General features: G+C 39.4%; 1 protein-coding gene across 1 annotated transcript in view; it reads left to right on the top strand.

Moving 5' to 3' along the window:
- The window catches only part of KCNU1 (potassium calcium-activated channel subfamily U member 1), a gene marked incomplete at both ends in the record, with an annotated part of 140,251 nt that extends 119,478 nt beyond the window's left edge, over positions 1-20,773 (top strand). Inside the window, 6 exons of the mRNA XM_079141742.1 lie at positions 1,494-1,691; positions 4,543-4,620; positions 7,669-7,808; positions 15,540-15,734; positions 17,874-17,992; positions 20,386-20,773. Coding sequence (XP_078997868.1) covers positions 1,494-1,691; positions 4,543-4,620; positions 7,669-7,808; positions 15,540-15,734; positions 17,874-17,992; positions 20,386-20,773 — 1,118 coding nt within the window. The remainder of the gene's footprint in view (positions 1-1,493; positions 1,692-4,542; positions 4,621-7,668; positions 7,809-15,539; positions 15,735-17,873; positions 17,993-20,385) is intronic.
- Between the last annotated feature and the right edge of the window lie 523 nt (positions 20,774-21,296).

Raw genomic sequence — 21,296 nt, 5'->3', positions numbered from 1 at the left:
CACCATAAACCATCTAGTTAGTTAGCTGGATGAATAGTCCTTCCTATTATTATTTTTAAATCTCACTTCTTCTACATGCTAGCAAAGTATTAACTTGTAGTCCTAATTCGGTTTCCTCTATATTTAGTGATTTTCATCCTTTCATATATCTATTTATTCATTCAATAAAAATATGTTGATTTTGTGTGATGTATCAGGGTGATATTACAGGCTAGAAGGTAGCCCTTAAAGTGCCAAATGACTGGTAGAAGGAAATAGAGGAGAGGGATAGGGATAGAAAGAGGATGAGACAAGGAAGGAATGTCAAAGTATTTGAATCAGCTCAAGGTGTGAGTAGACAATTTCCCCAAAGATTTAAAAAAAGCATAAAGGAGAAAGTACCTTGTAGGCCTTGTACCATTCCTTAATATGAATGGGGTCTTACCCATCAGAGTGATGAGAAATTTGGGTCCAGATGGTCAGTCTCCAGCAACCCACCTGACAAAGCTCATCAAGTCTGCTTATCCAGTAGTAAGCCATCAATGAAGTTTTAGTTTGAACACATTTTGAGGAGACACATGAATAATTACTCAGGAATTTCACCAATTTCTATAGCATCATAAGGGTTTGTCTGGAGTTTGTATGTAGAAGTTTCTAATGCTCAGAGAAACCTCTCTGTCCCTTTTAATCAGTCTTCCCTTTCCACATTAATCCTCCTCTTGTACCATATTGATTAAGAGGTGTAAACTTCCCTCCAAACATTGAAAATATAAAGGATTGTGCAATTCCTCCTCACTGAGTACATGGTGGGCTGCTTTCTTTCCCTTTCCTTCAGTCAATGGCTCTCAGCCAGGGACAATTTTTCCCTCTGACAGTGTCTGAAGACAGCTTTGGTTGTCACAACTGGAGGGATACTACCAGTATTCAGTTGCAGAGATCAGAAATGCTACTGAACCTTTTCCAACTCAGAAGGACCGTCCCATGTGATAAAGAAATGTCATCAGTACTAAGATTGAGAAATATTGTCCCAGCATATTTGATGAGCCTTTTGTAAAGTCACTAAGCTTGTCCACATCTTCACGCCATGACAAACTCACATATGAAGCCAAGTTAGGACCACCAAGGCTATTCTATACAGTTATTCATCAAGCATGTTAGGTGAGAGGAAACAGCAGAGTACGTTCTCCAAAGGTTCCTAAGAACACTAGGCCTCCTGGACATCTTCATGGCAAACCCAAAGGTTTTTCAGTAATGCTCTAATTATTCCCCTGTCATGTCACAAGAAGAACAGGTTGGCAAACCTAGGTACTGAACTAAATAATCTGTGGCATAATCTAAACATATAACAGTAATTAAGTCTGACAACTTAATATGCTACTGAAATTTAAATGTACAGTAGTAATCTACAATTAAGCAATCTTTTGTAATAGCACCCTGCCAGCCTGGAAGATTTCAGGTATAATACGGTGTACTATTGGGTAGCAAAAATATTGACATTAGTAAAATATACTCAGGCTATGATCTGACACCTATTCAAATTAACCATCGCTCTGTGAGGGAAGACAGAGTTGAGGTGGAAATTCCTGTCCTTCAATCAGCTTTGGAAATAGATGTTTATGTAGTCACCTTAGCCAAAGTGGATGTTTCTGAGCACGTAGACCATTCTAATCTGAGTGTTCCAAGCCCTCTCAGCAGGGAATTGGAGTCAGAAAGTAGGATTCAAAGGTGGATTTCCCCACAGAGAGGTTTCCTCTTCAAGAGGAACTGATCCCAATATTTAACTAAAGCCAGCTACAGTTTGCATACCTGAATAGAGGGACAAAGTAGGTACTCTGAGAAGGACATGAGCTTTGAAATGGGTGCTGATCAGGAAGTGAAACCCCACTCATCAGTTTCAAGCCAGTGACAGTGGCCAAGGTATGCAAACCCTGAGTTTATCTTTATCCTCCAGGAGAATCGAACCACATTCCATTCACAGAGTTGATGTGACAGTCATTTAATTCTCATCTAATCTAACAATGTCTACTGTTTATAGCTGCCCAAGGGATCCTTTACAAATATTTATCAGATAATCTCAGTTCCCTGCTTTAAACTGTAATGTTCACCCGTAGCAATTATACAAAAATTATATAGGATCTTATTGGCGGGTAGGAAGTTTGCATTTCCTCCCAATTCACTCTGTTAATGCTGGACCTTTCCTACCTTAGGTCTCATGTCCCATTCCCTCTGCCTGAAGAGTTGTTTTTCATTTCTCAGGATTATGTTCCTTTGTCAAAGATGCCTCCCTTTGAATCTCAACTGGTGTCACCTCCCCAACCTCAATTATTAGTCTCTAAAGTTTGTAGGGGTTTTGTAGTCATGACTCTCTGGAAAAAAAAAATTGTATTTGCAACATATGACACATAACTGGGTCAGGGACTGTCCTTAGTCCTAGAGTGGAGTGTTTGCAGAAGGGAAGGAGGAGGAAATGAGGGATCAGTGGAAGGAAGGAAGGAAAGGAGATAAGGAAGGAAAGTGGGAAAAAAGGAAGAAAGAGGGAGACAGGAAGGAGAGGAAGGAAATGAGGGATAAAGCAATAAAGTATCTTGTACATCCTGAATAAAGTAGAATTTCAATTCCCCTAGTATTCCTGTATTATAAAATTCTCAGATATTTTCAGTTTATTTGGATTCCATCAACTGTAAGATTTATCTGTAGCCACTGATACAAATTTTCCTCTTTAAAAAAATGTGCTCCTGGGGTGCAGTTAGCTCTCTAGGCTTCCATTTCTTCACCTACAAATAAGGGGCTTTAGGAGATTCCTGAGGTCACTGCAGGTTCTAACTGTAAACCAAACGCATTGGGCTAATTATGTGAAGCTTCTACATACATGACTATATCCATGACTCAGAATTTTAGTGGATGTCAGAAATATATTCAGTTCTACTCTGCATTGACAAGAGGTGTATCTTTTACTTCTTGGGGAGATGGAGGAGGTTAAATACTGTAGTACACAGATTTCCCTCCAGCGGGGAACAAATCTCCCTTTGAATTTCCTCTTTTCCCCTGTCTCCATTTCAGTGGTTGGATTCTCCTGTCCTTTGCTGTTCTCAGATGGCCTCACTGATATTCCCATCTCCATTCTCTCCCTATCCCACTTTCCCCACCTCCCCTTTTCCGTATGGATCACCTAACTCAGTATATAAAGGACCCTCTTAAGTTTTCACTTCCTTCCAAAGCAATGGAGAATATTAATCATAAGCAGACTTTGAATTTTTATATATATTTTTTTGTCTGTTACACAGCATCCTCAGAAAAGTTCAAGAAGGGGATCAACAGTTTTGAGGCCTCACTTATGATGAGATAATTAACTTTTTTTAAATACCCTAGTTTCCCATTTCTCTATTCCCTTTATATTTTTTAGTTTAACTTGGAGACCAGAATACTGGTATCATGCTTTTTAAAAACTCTTCCGAGTTCACTACATGAAGAAACCATGATTCAGGCAGGTGCTATATGTCATCCTTCTTCTAGTGTGGAAGTTTATACTGGAGAATGAAGTGTCTTATCTCCTAAGGCAAAAGGAAAATTGTTTACAGACAGAGCGCAGAGATCAAGGGCCCCAGGTGATACCCCATCCCAGTCAGCTCTGCTGAGCAGAAAACATAGCAAGTGCCTCTGCCCATAAAGAATCTCAAAGAAAACGGTATCAGGAGGCAGAATCCAGTCACCATGTGTCCAAAAACACTGGTGGAGCAGCACTGCTACGTTGTGAACAGTTTCCTAAATGTTCTATAAGCAAGTTATTGTGGTTTGAAGCACTGCCTAGCTGAGCCATTACCCTGCACCACCACACAATGGAGAACAATCATATTTTAGTTATGATATCACTAAGCAACTTTGGGCAGGACTTTGACAGTTTTTGTTATTCATTCAGAGTGTTCAAAGTGCATTATTAGAAAATATGCACATAAATGTATACACACACACACACACACACACACACACATTACCCCTCTCAAAAGGAAATGCCAAGGAAACCTAAATATAGTTGGCTATCTTTATCTGTTGCACCCACATCTGGGGAATTCAACCCAAACGCAGATGGAAGATATTTGGAAAAAATATTGTGACTGTGCTGAACTTGCACAGACCTGTTTCCCCACTAGTCTCTAAACAATACAATATAACTGTTATGTACATAGCATTTACATAGTGTTAGGTGTTATAGGTAATCTGGAGATAAAGTGTATGGGAAAATTACATAGATTATATGCAAATACTATATAATTATATAAGAAGGTTTTTGTGAAAAGAAAAAAAGAAGGGACTTGAGTAGCCAAGGAGTTTGGTATTTATCGTGTTTCCCAGAACCAATTCTCTGTAAATACCAAGGTACGACTGTAATACTTTTTTTTTCTAACGATAGAAAAGGATTTGGGGTTTGGACCTGAGAGTAAATTTGCTAAGATAAAGCATCAGTTCACATGGTGCTCTTGTACATCCTGGTCAAGATTTGCAAGCTATTTTCTTTGTGTTTATGGTCTCTTTTGTTGTTGTTGTTATTGTTGTCTGTGTCTACAGAAAGGAGTACGACGCATGACTTCAGTGGCTCTTATAGGAAATCAAAATACCGACGAATCCCCATCCTCACTGAACTTAGTAAGTTGTGTTTCAAGGGAAAAATCCAATGGAGAAATCTTTATGATGCATAATTGATGTCCCAAGGTTCCTTTTAGAATCCACTGTCAAAGGACTGAGGAATCAGAATGGGGCCCAAAGAGCTTTAAGTGCTTGGCTGGATGTCACAGTGGGCTTTTACCCGACTGCTGACATCATCTTAAGGAGACTGTTCTATCTGGGTGTCAGAGAGAAGGAATAGTATCTGACTTTCCCATTCTCCTGGGTAACAGGAGAGGGAAGGAGACTAATAATCAACTCAGTCTTTTATTCAGAGGGAGGGGCTTGAATTTGAAGACTCCTAAATCTCCCTGTACCTGTATGTACCCATCATGGGACTTTTCCTTTCTTTTTGGTAGCCACACCAGGGCCAGGACTAGAGTGAGGCAGGTGAACCATTCAAGGTAGACTTGAGGTCAGTAAATTTTAATTCCCAAGCACCTCTGCAACATCTGAATCCCAACCCTGTGTGATGTGCTTCTCATGTGGAAACACCTCTTGGAGAAATAACAAAATAAGCTGTTAACTCTCATCAACATCTTATGGAAAATAAACATGTATGAAACTTTCTCAGACATAAAGAGCTCTAGAAGGAGAAAGCAGTGGGGTGGAGAGGGCAGGAAAGGAGGTGTAGTTGCATTTGGAAGGTGTTGGTGGAACACTGTTGGTGGGACATTCTGAGATTTACTGAGGAACTGAGGACAAGGGGAAGTAGGAAAGAGGAAAATGATGTCTTTCAACATAAATTGAGCCAACTCAAAGAAAATCTCTTAAGCCAGTCCTGGGCGTGTGGTTTGACCTGATTCTATAATATAACAAAATGCATAGTAAGCATTTCATGATTTAGAATACCTAAGCCCAGTGCAACATTAACCAAATTAGATGAACAGATCTCTTAGTTCTAAGAGTGAGGTAGAGGAACTCAGAGAGGAATCAGCAGCCCCCTCCCCACATCATGGGAGCTGGGAATCAAAGAACAGCAGGTGAGAAACACCTAGTCACCTGGATTCTGGGCCAGGGCCCTTAAATTCAGCTCTGAGCATATCAGATCCTTAGGTCCCAAACCAGTATCTGCCTGCCTATTTGTAACCACCTTGAGGTTGTCAGCTGCAGTTTTTATTTATGTATTTTTTCCTCCCATTTTGGACTATCTTTAACTCCCTGAGTGTAAATGCACTAAATTCTTGAATAAGATGACTGTAAGTTAGAGTGGTTCAGAGATTAGCAGGTTTCTTGCTGGCCCATAGGTACATCTGGTCACTCTCCAGGGACTCATGGATTTTGTTCAGCCAAGGATTTTCTGGCTCCAGGCAGCCCTTATTAAATTAACCTAACAAGTCACCTGCCAGCTCACTCAATTTCTTGTTTGTCTGACTGGAAAGGGTCATACTGACACCCAGGACCTGCAGGACGGTTAGCACTTTAGTACAGAGTGTACAAGGGCCTGCAAGAAAATGGCTAGGAAATTTTAGGATACTGGTTTAGAATGAAACAGCAAGGTTTGGATAAAGGCTCATGGGCTGTGTGTATGTTCTTAGGATTGGCACTGCAAGGAGAGGGAAGTTGGAGTTCATAGGAGATGTGGGTTGGTATTAGTCATGCCCTACTCATCTTTTATAAAAATATTGCTGTTCTCAGAAGAAAATGATTCACTAATACCACCAGTATGACGCTTCCCCCTAACTTACTGAGGAATAATTTAAGGAATTAAGGAATAATCCAATCTCAGTAAAGAATGCATTCTGGGTTGTATGTCCAGTGGATTTGCTTTGATCTGTAATATAAGAACTATAATGCTGTGAAGTTTCTAAGATTTTATCCTACTTGCAATCAAATAAGTTAACCTGCCACAGTCTCATTGATGCAGATAGAAGACACAAGACTTCTGGGTCAGATACAAAAGAAAGTTTATTACTTACAAAAATAACAGTAGCCAGAGTATCACAATTTTAGTGTTGGTTCCTGAAGGTCTGTTTACCATAGAAGGACATGAAGAGGTCCAAATGATACTCCCTGTACCCACAGTGGATTGTCGTACAAAAGAGGAACCTGAGTTTTGGAAAACAGAATCTTTTTCAATTGTATAGAGAGTAGCAGCTCTATCTTCAATGCCGCTTTCTATACAAATGTTTTTGAAGTGATAGTTCAGGAGCAAAAGCAGCCAGCCCTCTGTTCTCCTCAACAAGAGAAGCACAGTTGTGTTGACTTCAGGAGTCTAAGTTGTAGTCTCAGGTTATTTTAGGTACTACTGTACTGGCCTTATTAAGAGGATTCTCGAAGTCCATGCTATTCAAAGCATGACCCATGAATTTGCTTTGGTGATTGGTGGATATGTAGACACTCAGGCCCCACCCTGAACTGAGGAAATCAGAATCTGCATTGTAACAAGATTCCCAAGCAATTCTTATGCAGAGTAAATTTCTAGAGGCATCACTTTAACTCATTCTGGGCTCAGCTAACTCTAGGAATCTACATAAACACCAAGTCATCTCTGGCATAGTATGATGACACCACACCCACAGGAGATTGTTGTACAGGAGAGGAACCTACATGTAGGAAACCAGAATCTTTTACAAAAGGCAATGTGCCTGTCCTCCTTTTGCCCTGGTGGGAAATAGCATCTCTACCCAGGTGATGCCTTTCTATCTAAGTCACATGGGTGACCAGATGTTCCTTGCTTATGCCTGTTACCCCAGTGCAATTGTTCACAGAACCCTCTTTTATTTACAGAAGTGTCATAGCTGGAAAGATAAATTGGATAAGGGTGATCCCAGGACACTTCTCTGGCGAAACTGAGCCTGGGGTAAAAGAACATTCCCTTGATGGTGAAGTACTCAAGAGGGACATATGTTTTCAGGGGAGGAAGATATTTGGAAAGTAAATAACAATATATTGAAGAAAGGGTAGATGCCACAGAGTCTCAATGTAGGCACAAACCCTGTAATTAGTTATCACCCTTGGCCTGCCTCACACGGAAACTCCTGTCTTCTTGTCTGCCTGCCTTTCCCTTTTGCCTCTTTTGCCTTGCAGAAAATCCTTCCAACATCCACTTTATTGAGCAGATTGGTGGACTGGAAGGGAACTTCACAGGAACAAGCCTGCATCTGAGCACTTCCTTTTCCACAGGCGCTGTCTTCTCTGGCAACTTCTTGGATTCCCTCCTGGCCACGGTAAGTGCAGTTAAGCCAAGCCCCCAAAAACCTCTTGAAGAGAGGTGAGTGGGTGGGTTAAGGATTGAGAAGATAGCAATTCACAATTCCAACTTCCCTTTGATTTTCAAAGAAAGCTTTTTCACTTACATTATTTCATCTCCTCTCATAACTACTTGATGAGAGAAGCACAGTTCTGAGATTATCAAGATGACAAACCTGAGGCCCTGGGAACTGTAACACTTGGTGCTGGCCCTTCAGGTTTAAGTGCATCTCCACAGACCAAGGCCTTTGGTGCCACAGCTTCAGAGATACTGCCTTCTCTTCTCTCTACATTTTCCACAACAGCTCTTTCAGAAGTTTGCCATAAGGGACCCATGGGTTTCATGGGAAAAGGTTTGGCATTAGGTAGTGTGAATTTTATTCAGAGTTAAGTCATATCTTTCCCCACGATTGCCCTCTTGTGTGATGCATTTTTAAGTACTTGGTCACTGTTCAGTTTTCAGGACCTTTTTAGCTGTTAAGCAGATCACTTGTATCCATTACAGGACTCCCATAAATAGAATCCACTTATCAAATACATATTGAACACCCACACTGTACAGGTATACAGCAGTGATGAAACAAACCGAACTCCATCTGTGTGCAGCTTGTACTCACAGAGGAGACTGAAATAAACATCAATAAGTAATGTGCAGGGGATGCCAATCACAAAGACAGTGGAAAGATGAGACAGGAAATGTAGGGTTTGGGGAAATAGTCACAGATTTCAGTATGTGACAAGGGAAGGCAGCGTGTGGGTCAAGCTCTGGAGGAGAGGAGGGTACGTGCCACTCCGATCCTTGGGGAAGAAACTCTACAGGCGGAGGCCAGGAGTTGGCTGCACACCCAGACTGTTCAAGGAATTGCAGTTTGATTGAGAAATACAGACTCTGTATATGGCTATTTAGAAATGACTGTAAAAACACCTGAAAGAAAATACACATGTTCCACTACCTCAGAGTTTTCCTCCTAAGATTTTTCAGGGGAAGAGTTACAAAAAGGTCTGAAGTCAATATGCAGATGCTTAAATGAACAAGGCTCTGAGTACCACTTGATAAACGTGTTGCCTTTTGGAATGCTGTGTAGAAGAGTCACCATTCCTGAATTGTATGGCTGACTCAAGGCACAGTTGGCACATTTAGGGGAATGTAACTGAGACACACATGTCCCTCTCATGGCATCAAGGAGGGTATTATATGACCCTCAACTCTGCCTCTCTTAGCCATGATAGAGGTCTCAGACAGATAAAACTGCTTCAGGAATAGCTAAACATTAAACAAGTTTGTAGATTATAAAGTTCTTAAAGGGTTAAGCAACATACAGCTGCTGACTGAGTCAGAGAGGGATGCATTGGAGGGAATCAAGTTAGGTTACTTTTCTGAGAAGGTGACTCTGTCAGACAGAGGGTTGTATCACTGTCTGTCACTGATATGTCAATTAACTTGCCTGGAATTAATGACTGGAGTGTCAGGCAGAAGGTGACTTCTGATGAACTTGACCTGTCTGAAGGATACATTTCAGATGGGTTTAAGCTCCCAGTTCTTTTCAGAAACTCTTAGGTGGCAGGCAGCTTCATGCCTTAAATTAAACTTGAGACTTAATTAAACTCCACTGTTCCACTGGGCCACACAGGCAGGAACAAAGCCACAGATTCTATTTAGAGTTGGTCAGAAGGCAGTGTCTTGGTGTTTTATGCCACTGGAGACTAGGCCATTTATAAACAAGAAAAGTTTATTTGGCTCACAGTTCTGAAGATTGGGCAGTTTTAGGGCATGGTGCGGTCATCTGCATGGCGTCTGGTGAGGTTCTCCCATGGTGGGAGGCAAGAAGGCAACAGAGTAAATGCAAAAGACACAGAGGGGAGGAGCCAAACTCACCTTTATTATCAGGAACCCACTATTATGATAATGGTATTAATCCATTTATGATCTCATAACCTGAGCACCTCTTGAAGGTCTCACCTCTTCACAGTGTTGAGTACAGGTTATTTCTAATATATGCTTTGAGCAGGGGATATATTGAAACCACTGCAGGCAGAATAGATGGAGAAGGGTTGGAAGAGTAGAAATAAAGGAAATGAATATACAACATAAGCCAGCATAGGAAACACAAACTTGGTAATTAAGTCTTGAGCCAGGTGTTTGCACCTGGGTCTAGTGCTGATTTCCATAATTCACCATGAATGTGACCTTGACCTTGGGCAGTCAAAATGGGAAGATTATCCCTTACTAAAACAAACGAGCTACATAAATTCTCAGAGGTCTTTTCTTAGGCCCTATGGTGAAGACCAGGAGAGAGACAAAATCAAGTCAGAGTGCCTTACATAGGGAGTTGTTATATGAGGTTACAAACCACATTGGACCATCAGTTAGCACTTAAAAAGTCCTGATAAGTGCATCATTTAGGGCTGGCTCTTGGTCAGTTGGATAAGAATGGGGATGGCAATGAAGCATCAGAGCAGAAGGCACACCTTAGGTTAAGGAGGCTGGCATGAATAGTGAACCTCTAAGTATCTATCTGGTAGCCTTCTGTTCTACCTATCATATCTTTAATGATGTACGGCACAGAAAAATGGGCACACTGTGATAATGTTGAAATGATGAGCTAAACCAGACTACTGAATATAATCAGTGAGTGCTATCTTCTCTTATTTCCCTTCCCCTGGACCTGGCACTACTGGGGATGAGGTACCATCCTACAATTCACTCAGAAGGAAATACAAACCTAAGGGTCAGGCTGGAGTTGTCTCTGAGCCTCCAATTTCACAGGCTCCTCCCCTCTGAACACCATTTGATCTTGGCTGGTCTCTGAATCTTTCCACCTGGTAATAGCCTCAGAGCAAAAGAGAACATTCACCAGCATCTACTTGAAACATATACCAGAACACTCAGGTGTTCTGAAATCCTACAGTTTATTTTCCATACATAACATAGTATCTCCTGGCTGAGGTTTGGGAGGAAGCAAAGACATTATTCTTCCAATATAGTTAGGATGTCAGCTATGGGCCCCATAGCCATCATCCCGTCTAACACAGCCTCATGGCAAACATCACTAATGACCACAGATCTCCTCTCCTAGATCATACTTGCAAATTTTCCCCAAAATAGACCACTAGGCATCTCATTCCCATAAATTCTGTTGTTGAGATATTCTTAATAACTATAGCAATATCAGTCATAGGAAGAGTAGTATCTTTCAAGCATTTCTCTTGTGTCAATACCTTGCACATTACATTACCTTGTTGAGTCTCCTGTCAACCCAGTTAAGCAAAGCCTATTCTTAGATTTATTTTATAAAGACTCTGAGACTTAGAGGGATAAATAAGCTGCCAAAAGTCGCACCACTTAGGAATAAAAAGTTGGTTTTAGACCCAAATTTATGTGATTCCAGAGACAGACCTCACCACCACAATCAACTACCCCTCCAAAAACCCAGTTCTGCATTACTAGTATCTTTCCAATGCAGGAATTTTCAGGTTTTCCTTAGAGGAATCCAACTCTCTCAGTGCTCATGGGTTGCTGAGGACACAGGTAGAAAAGAGACAAGGATGTGCCCTCCCATACCTCTCTACTTGATCAGAGTGACTCTACTTTTTTCTGCACCATATTTGAGGCACATCTACATAAGCTTTCAATGGAAGAGAGATTTCTGTTGTTAAGAAGATTTTGGAAACCGCTCCCTACAAATTAGAATATAACAACCGGAAGTAAAGCACAGAACAAGCACATCCTGTTCTTCTTGTTTCCAAGACAGGTTTCCTAATTCCAGTCAGAACTCCTAAGTGGGAGGCAAGAGTCAATCATTCTACCTATTTTGTACATTCCTTCTGTAATGTCCTGCCCAAAGAACACCTTAGGGGTTTGGCTCTTCCAACCTGCTACCCCACTTAATGTACCAAGAGATCTGTTCCCCATGGCTGTACAATCAGTGGGATAATTAAACTAAAAATGTTTGCTTTCCTGATGCCCACACTAACAGTAGAGTAAAGCTAAGAGATGCCTTCAGGACAGACTCCCTCAGGAAAGGGGGTTCACACTTCAGCAGTGAAACAAAAGGAGAACACCAGCCTCAACTTATCTTGGTGAAATATTTCCTACATAATGTTTGTGGGACTGCTTCCTTCCTATATGTACTTGGAAAACTTCACAGTGATTTTCCACCTTCCCCTTCCAATCATTCTTATAAACTCTAAGGAAAATGAATGTGCAAGTCCCCAATAGGCAAAAAAAAAAAAAAAAGTAAAGAAAAAGAAAAAAAAAAAAAAAAACACAGTAACATGTGAACTGGTCACCACTTAGAAATACTGAAGTCTTAAATTTTCACACAAGTTTAAAATTTCTGTATTTTGTTGGATCTATGTTTTCAGTGAAATATAATGGTTTTTTTCCTCTCCAAATCTCCAACTGATACTGCTGATATTCCAATGACTGACATTATTCCCTAGTGTACTACCTAAACTCCAGACCCAGTTGGAAGAACATGTCTATAAAGCATAATTCAGATTCACTTTTAAATCTTTATCAGTTCAGTGCTATGAAAATTAAAATATGGCAAGACCAGTCAGACTCATGTGCAAGAATCTTATATAACTTTACAAGTAAAGAGTGTCATAAATAGACAAGAACTTGGGGAACAATTTTCCTCTACTTGTAAGAAAACTGAAGCCCACAGAAGTTACATGAAATTCTCAAGGTCTCTCAGTTGGTTAGCTGCAGTTTTCCAACCACGTAGCCTCATTCAGAGTTAAAAGTTATTTCCCAAAGGATGTTTGATCTTAAGGCCTTTGGAAAATCTCAGAATAAAAAACAGCAGATGGCTAGGATGTTAGTATGTATGCTATTAGATAATAGATTAGTCCATATAATGAGAGAGATTTCATGTTTCATTGCAGTTAAAATCTTAAATGCCTTGGGTTGCAACATTTTCTAACATTGGAAATCCAAATTCTAATAAATACTATTGCATTAGAATTGCTGTCCAAAGCTTAGAAGTCCAAAACCATTTCAAACAAATTTCAACTTGCATATTTTCTACAGAAGAAAAAAAAAGAAAAAGAAAGAAAGAAAGCAAAGGAAGAAAGGAAGATGGGGGAGGGAAAGAAGTAGGAAGAAAAGAGAAGAGAAAGGAAGGGAAAGGAAGGGAGAAAAGAAAGTGAGGTTGAGAAAGGTCAATAGCAAAGAGCTCTGAATAAGAATAAGAAGATGAACTCACAATATAAGGGTGACATATAAATCCCATTATTTTCCCCAATATAGAATTGCAATCCTTTTGATGTCAAAACTGAAGAAATGATATATTCAAAGGCTAAGCCTCTCAGTTAAATATGTAAAGCACATGTTTCCCTAGAGCCATCAACAGCAGGATAACCCGAGAATTTACACCTTTTCTTTAATCAGTGGAGAATTATTCTAACAGTATTATGTTTGATCACTCACACTATGGGCCACATGTGCTTAAACGGATTGTGGCTCAACCTGGATTTACATCCTTATTCCCTCCTGGATGTCAAGGAGCTAATTCCAAAAGCACCTTTCTGGGTGCTAGTAGGATGGAACAAAGAGAAGAAATGCAAGTAGATTCTCCAAGTCCAGGGAATAGGGTGAAGTCATCTTTTAATCCAAAAACTATGTTAAGAGTGACATTGATTTTCCCTCTATCCATATAACTTATGTTATTTCTTAGGTCAAATTGTCCCAGCCACCTCTACATTTTCCTAGCAATATTTGTTAAAACTCACCTGCCCATTGCAGTTATAAGGACAACCCATAAACACCTTTCTCATTTAAAGCAAGCACTTCTGAAGATATGATGTTAAGTAGACTAAATCCATCCTCTGAAAAAGTGCATAATTTTATAGAAGGATTTCTCTTTCTGTTCTGAAAACGAACAGTGTCAGAATCACTAGAGTGCTCTTTAAATTCTCTCTCCTACCTCCATTCATCACTTCTGATCCAGGAAATCTGGGATCTCATAAATTTGCACTTGTTAGTGTTAACTCCAAATAATTAGGTAAATGAGAACCAATAATAAAAGGAATAAAAATTAGTAACAGGTAGAATAGATTTCATTAAATCCTTCAAACAATGACAGAAGGTAAGTATTATCATGTCAACTTTAAAGATTATTCAACTGTTGCTGAGAAAAAAAAATGCATGAGTTGCTCAAGAACACTTTGCTAGGGTGTGACAATCCAAGATTCAAACTCAGGCCTCTTTCACATAAACAATTAACTATAAAATACAGAAGAAGGAAACAGAATAAAAGTCAGAGGTCATAAGATCCTAAAGAGAAATAAGCTTCATTGTGATGAGGAGGCCCAAGCTGGTGAAAGATGAACAAGGTGTCTAAAAGCAAAGGCAGGAGGGAGTAAAAGTATAGATAAAGCAGCTACAGACTGACAAGTGTATGCATTGTGGGGAGTAGTTCATGAAGATGAGGCAGGAGACGGAGGTGGTATAAGATGACAAGGGCTCTGAAGGCCGTAGTATGGCATCTGGGCTTGGCTGTATAGCTAGGTTCCATACCAAAAGTTTGAGGAAGCAGATGGCATGATCTGATTCATGATTGCAAATGAAAAGAAAACTAAGTCAGGAAAACTAGTAAAAAGGTCCCTTTAAAAATCCAAACTTCAGGGGGTCATGGTAGTTTATGCCTATAATCCTAGCCCTCAGGAGACTCAGGGAGAAGGATCACTTGAGTCCAGGAGTTCTGGGTCAGCATAGGCAACACAGCAAGATCCTATCTCAAAAATTATCATTACCACCAACACTACCACCATCATCCAGGCTTCAGAAGAAGAGTACCATTATTTGGTTATAGAGATAATGAATGTTAAAAATTCTATAATAATAATAAAGTCATTTATATTATTTATATCATTTATTATAAAATTATTGATTTTCTATAATTCTTTTCTGTAATACTTATTTCTACAGGAGTAAAAGTCTAATATAGATAGAAGATGAAAAATTAAAAATGACATTTGCAAGTATGTTAATGCCTAGTCTACACATTGTGGTAGGAATTCTGGAGAAAGGGAGTTTATAAAAATGACTAGAATTATTCAGACTCAAGTCTATTTCAAAATAATTAGGCCCACATGTCATCCTCTTGTTTCATTTTGTTGTCAATGATTCTAAAAGTCCATAGGTTTATTTATTCAGCACCTATAATTTCTGAAACATATAATAATAGTGGTGGGAAATCCAAATATTAATAAGACCTAAGTCAATGTCTGTCCTCCAGTCAGTCACAATCAAAAGAAATATAAGTAGGCTCACATTCATACAGCCCAAGTGTGGATGGCAATAGTGTCAGAAGTCCCCTAGGAGAAAACCTATAGGAAGTTTCACTATATATGTTGCTGATAATTATGTAATCTGTGGCCTAACATACTCCTCTGGTCGCCTGTGGAAAAAAGGAATCCTTGCTGTCTATATCATTACATACTTTCTTTTCCTCCTACTCCTATAAGCTCCCAGGAAACACAATGGGGGTCCATGTTGTTTTCTCTCTGCTATGCCTAACCCAGCCTCCCACCCAAACTGCCAACCTATGGTTGGTTTTGGTAATAATAATCAGAAGAGAAGTTCTCTGCACCATCGGGTCCATGTCAAACAGTGAAGCCCACTAGATCTCCAGGTCCGAACACCTCCACCATTTATATGCTGGCTCCTCTGACGTTACACATGGCTTGTTCTTGCTTCCTAGGCCTTCTACAACTACCATGTCCTGGAATTACTTCAGATGCTGGTGACAGGAGGGATGAATTCTCAGATGGAACTACATTTGGATAAGGAGAAGTTCCTTGGGGTGACCGACAGCTGCTCTACATTTTTGTCTGGAAGAACGCGGTGTAAACTAGGGCTTCTGTCCTTAGAGCAAACCATTTTATCAGACATTCAGGTGAGTGTGCTCTTATCCATAATAGATTCTCTCACTTCCTTAACTCTCTGAGTTTCTGCAAATGGTGTGGGCTGTTTGGATTGATAGATGGCCTACCACACAGAAATAATAATAGCAATAACAAAAATTAATACAACCTTATTTTCATAACTAAGTGCATTTTCACATTATTTTTATTTTTTGTAGTAATACCAGGAGATACAGTGGAGTGGGTTAGTTATCATTAGAGTGGGTTTCTGAGCAAAGAATTAGTTTAGCCATTGACCTTTTCTCTTGCAAATGTGCTATCTTGCCCTTCTGCCTTCTGCCATGGGGTGACAGAGTAAGAAGACCCTTCTAGATGTGGGCCCTTTGACTTTGAACTTCCCTTCCTCTGAATTGTAAGAAATAAAAATCTCAGATCTTTGTAAGTTATTCAATTTCAGGTATTCTGTTACAACAGCATAAAATGGTCCTGGATACCTGATAACTTTGTACTTTGAATAGGATATTATTGATAATTGTAATAATTAATGCACACTGAGTATTTTCCCTGTGCCTGGTTACCTTAGATATTTTCACTTATCTGTCCAAAGATTTATATAGTAGGAATCATCATTAATTTCATTTAACAGATCAGGAAACTGAGACTTTTAGAATCAAGGGCTTACCTGAGGCCACCACATTGTTCACCAGTGTCAGAGCAGGGTTCCATCTCAGGCTTAATGAACCAGGGTCCAACCATTCTTCTAGTAACAGAAATTCTAAAGAAATCTGCTCAGGTCAGCTGAGATCAGGCAGAATACCATGACTAAGTCTAAGAATCTTCTGGGCTAACCAGTAGAAAATGCTTGACTTTTCTGAATCCAGATTGCTGATGAATGTCCAGTGTTACCAAGTGGGGAGATATAAAAATCTGGCAAATTCCAGTGGGGCATCTGGGCATTGAGAAAACAGAGTAGAGTGCAACCTGGACATGAGTAATCTACTAATCAGTGTGGTGCTTTTTTGTTTGTTTGTTTGTTTATTGTTTTTGGTACCAGGGATCCTTAACCACTGAGTCACATCCCCAGTCTTTTTTATTTTTAATTTTGAAAAGGAGTCTCACTAAGTTAATTAGGCCTGACAAAATTGTTAAGGTTGGCTTTGAACTTGCAATCCTTCTGCCTCAGCCTCCTGGGCCACTGGGATTCTAGGCATACACCACCACACCAAGCTTTGGTTTGGCTTTAATTGATATTGCATCCATCTGTCCAGTGTTATTGTTAAGAACAGACCTTGACAAAGAAACATCTTTTGTTGGTTCAGCAGACATCAATAGAAATTGCTCTCTTCACAAGGAGTGTGCTGTTCCAAGCCTCTGTGCTCAGTGTGTCTCAACATATGCTACCAAAAAGGGCACATCCTGTGTCTATGCATTTGAAGTCCAGGAACAAACAATATTCCAAAGACTCCCACAATATTGTCTGGTCTTTTGCATTTCTGTGGTCCCAGGTTCCTCATCTGCAGCTGACTACTGCTGACAACCTCCTGCTGGTATCAGAGCAATAATAGATTGGTCTATCCCTATGTATCTTACCTTCACTCACTTTCCTTTTTTCTTAAGGAATCATAGAACTGAGCAGACTGTTCTCTTTTGCCCTTTCTGAACCTATTTGGCCTATCTGCTGCTGCTTTTGAACCCATTGTCTATTTTTGGTAAACTTTTTGTCCAGAGTAAGAAAGCAAATTCAAGAAGTATGCCTGAGATTGTGATGTGAGTAAGAGTGGAATAAGATAATTCCCTGGAAGTCATTTAACATCCCAATCATGGAGTACCTCAAAAATTGTATTTACAACCTATCACTCATTGTTAATTCTCAATGGTCACCCAAATAGGAAGAGTAGTAAGAATAGGCACACGCACACCCATCAGTGGCTCTCTGAAGAACTTGAATGACAAAAAGGAAAAAAAAAATCACTCATATTAGTATTTCAAAACTAATCATCAATTACCATAATTACCAAGCCACTAGACACTATTATCATAAATATCTTAGGAAATGGTTTTTAGGTCTTCCAAACTTGTACCACAAAAAAGTGGAAAACAACATTTGAATAAGTGCTTGTTATTGCTTGATGAATGTGCCCAGCAGACATGTTTTTCTCTTTTTTCCACAGCCAAGAAACACCTTTGGACAACTGTTCTGTGGCTCATTAGATTGTCTTGGAATCTTATGTGTTGGCTTATATCGCATGATAGATGAAGAGGCACGCAACCCAGAAAACAGAAGGGGAGTGTGCTAATTTTGAGAGTGCTGGCTACCCACCCAAACATGAGAACCAAAACTACTCTATTTAATGTGGGAGTGAAGTTCATAGCTCAGAGTTCACAGTTACATGGAAAGATGCTGGTAAAATCACTATGGAGAAAGAAAGAAGAATGTGTATCAACAATAGGAATGCTAATGGTTAGGCTTTCTAAGCAGAATGGTGTTTCTGTCCCCAGTAAAAACTGAAATATGCAGACCTAGATGTTAAATAAGTTCTTTGGTAACCTAACTGCCACCCATGGTTGTACAACTTTCTAAAGCTAAAAGACATTGTTTGCATTTGAAAGATTTACTTGTTTTCTGCTGGGCTCATTTGGGTAAATACTTATTGAGTATTTCTTTCCAGTCACTGTGCTTTGTGCTTATAAATCATGGATGACTTTGTTCAGATTTCAACTTTATTAATGAAAGCTCATTCTGCCAGGAGTGGGGAAGAAAGAGGAAATGTATACAGAGGGTATAAGAAAAGAAGATACAGTCTAGAGACAATACAATTGTATAGGTCCTAGTCAATATTCTCACAGTGTAAAGCACAGTGGTCAAAGAAGGAGGAATTCAAAATGATAGAATGGAAATAGACCATTGGAACCCATTCTAGGAGAAAGGAGATGGAAACAAAATTATTCAATGTGGAGTGGTCTCAAGTAGAAGAAAAAAATCCCCATAATTTCTTTAATAATAAGAGAAAAGGAGAAAAATAACATGCTTAGGAAGACAGAACTAGGTATGAGGTGTACTTTTAGGGATTTTTATTTAGCATTAATATTTCTCAGTTCATAGACATTGCTGAGAAATAAAATAGAAGTAATACAGGGAGTTGAAGAAACTACTGAGAAGAGTGCAAAGGAAGTTTAACCATGGATTTGTGAAGCAATGCTAGACTGTGAAGAGAAAAGACAAAAGACTGGAAATCCTGAAAATGTTAAAAAGTAGATATACCCAGAGGAGTATGAGAGAGAAGGAATGATGCAATGTTGTGGTTGGAGAGTGACTTACTGAAGCTTAAGATTTTTGAGGTGGGAACATATCAGGAAATTAATACTCAGGATGTGATCAGGAAAATGGTTTGGAGATAAACTATCATTGGGTAGTAGAAATCATAGAAATGTACCTGGATATCAGAGCTGTAAACCACATAGATACTGCAAGCACGTAGATGATAGTGGCCCTGGAGTTTGAACAAAAGAAAAGTGTACTGCAAGTGCCAAAGACCTAAAAAAAAAAACATGAAGGTCTACAGATGGCACTGAGGAATCAGTAGGAAGAGTTATGACTTTACAGAACTCACCATGAAGTCAGTGGGTGAGGAGTGATATTATGGAAGCAATACTGGGAAGCATACATGAATTTGGTATGCTCTTTCTCTGCTCAAACTCTAATTCCTGACCCCAACACCTTGGGAAAACATGTAGAACATAATAATTGAGACAATATGCAGTTTATACTTGAGAGGACCTCAACGAAGAAAATGGCATTCCTGTTTTAAAGGAAATATGTGATTAGGGTGAATCTTGTTTAAAATAGAATAGGGGTCATAAGATTCTCAATGGAAAGATGATAATGGGTAAATTATTCAGTAAAAGAAGGTCAATCATGCATTGAGATCCATGTTTAGGAGAGAAGGGATCATTTGGGGCAGCCGTGAAGAAAGGGTGAAAGTCATGCAAGGTTATCCTCTCTGTGTTCTGACATGAACACTAGTTATTAATTAACTCATTGATTAAGGATTTCCTATGTACCTGATATTTTGCTAAGACACCTTGCTTCTACTGTACAAAGTCTTCCCATTCAAATCCAGACCTTGAATTTTCTTTAAGATTCATTGACATTCGCTATTTGCTTACCAATCAGAGTTTTAAACAGATCTTGGTTCCAAACATCTTTTTTCCCCCGATTGGTCAGTCTTTTCACATTGTGTGAAAGCTGTTTGTATAAGTCTTAGCTTATGGTAGGTGTAAGACAGGATGGAAATATTTGGAATACATGTAATCTTCCAGTGTTATAGATACTGGCTTGGTGATCAGTTTTGTACTAATTGAATTCACTAGTGCAGTGCATGTTAAAAGCATTAGTGATCAACGAATCCAAATCACAATCTTATTCTCCCATTAAAGCAGTAAGAACAGCAAATGCCAATAAGGGAGATTTCCTTTCCTAAGGCCCCCAATTCCTATTCTAGGACTTCTTCTATTCAGTGTCCTGGAGATCATTACTATTAATCAGAAACCAATGAAGCAAAGCAAAAACAAAAGCAGTTCCTCTTTTGACCCCACAAAATGATGTCTTTATTTCGTTCATTGCCTATAACCATACTGTCCTAGCCACAGAGGCTCAGAATTCATCTTTGATTTTCCTTATAGGTTTGTGATTACCCGACCAGCCAATGAGCTTAAGTTGCTGCCCTCAGATCTTGTGTTTTGTGCCATCCCTTTCAGCACTGTCTGTGAAAAAAAGGATGGTGATTCATCTCAACCACCATATGAAGTTGTAAATATTGTACCAGTAGAATCACAGAAGAATATAGACCTAGGTTATTATCCTGCAGTTGACCAAGTGAGTGAGAGTACACCACGGAGATTGTTTAATTCAGTCCAACCTTTGGAGGCAAATCCTGTTTTCTTTTCTGAATCTCAACAAGTAATGCCTAGTCCAAATTATAGGTTCTCATCTGAGATAGAGGAAGATGAAAATGTGAAAGAAAATGAACAGGGAAACATGAAGGAAACCCTGAAGGAGAATGCTCCTTAGTGTTCAAGCTAAACTGGACCCATTGATATTCTTCACAAACTCCTAACCTACTACTTACAAGTCACCTCCAAAGAAGATGACTTTGAACAAGGAAAATAAAAATGGAAGCATGCCACTTTTGTGCCCATTGCTTGCTGGGTGGTTGATCAGCAAGCCCACATTGTGTTGGAAGAGACCAAAATCTAATCTTGTCCACTGGATCTTGTGTGAAAAATAAAGAAATATATGATAAATGCCATTAAGGGAAATTCAGTGGACTATTTCCTTTGAGCAAAAGGGGGCTAGTTTGGGTCACATTTAAAGATGTCTTCAAACAGAGATGCTGATTGCAATCGGAACTAATTTGCCTATTATTGCCACAAGTTCCACCTGGGGGAGGAAAAGTGTTCCTGTCAGAGGAATGGGCTGGCTGTGAACTAATAGCTAAGAAATTTATTTATCATCAAGAAAAACAGGAGACAGAATTATCTTTAGAATGGGGGTGTGATGGATTGAGTCACTCATAAGGGTCTGGCTCTAACAA

The sequence above is a fragment of the Sciurus vulgaris genome, assembly GCF_902686455.1.
Source record: "Sciurus vulgaris genome assembly, chromosome: 5".
Taxonomy (NCBI): Eukaryota; Metazoa; Chordata; class Mammalia; order Rodentia; family Sciuridae; genus Sciurus; species Sciurus vulgaris.
The sequence above is the reverse complement of the archived record's forward strand: the minus strand, read 5'-3'. Positions and strand labels throughout refer to the sequence as shown.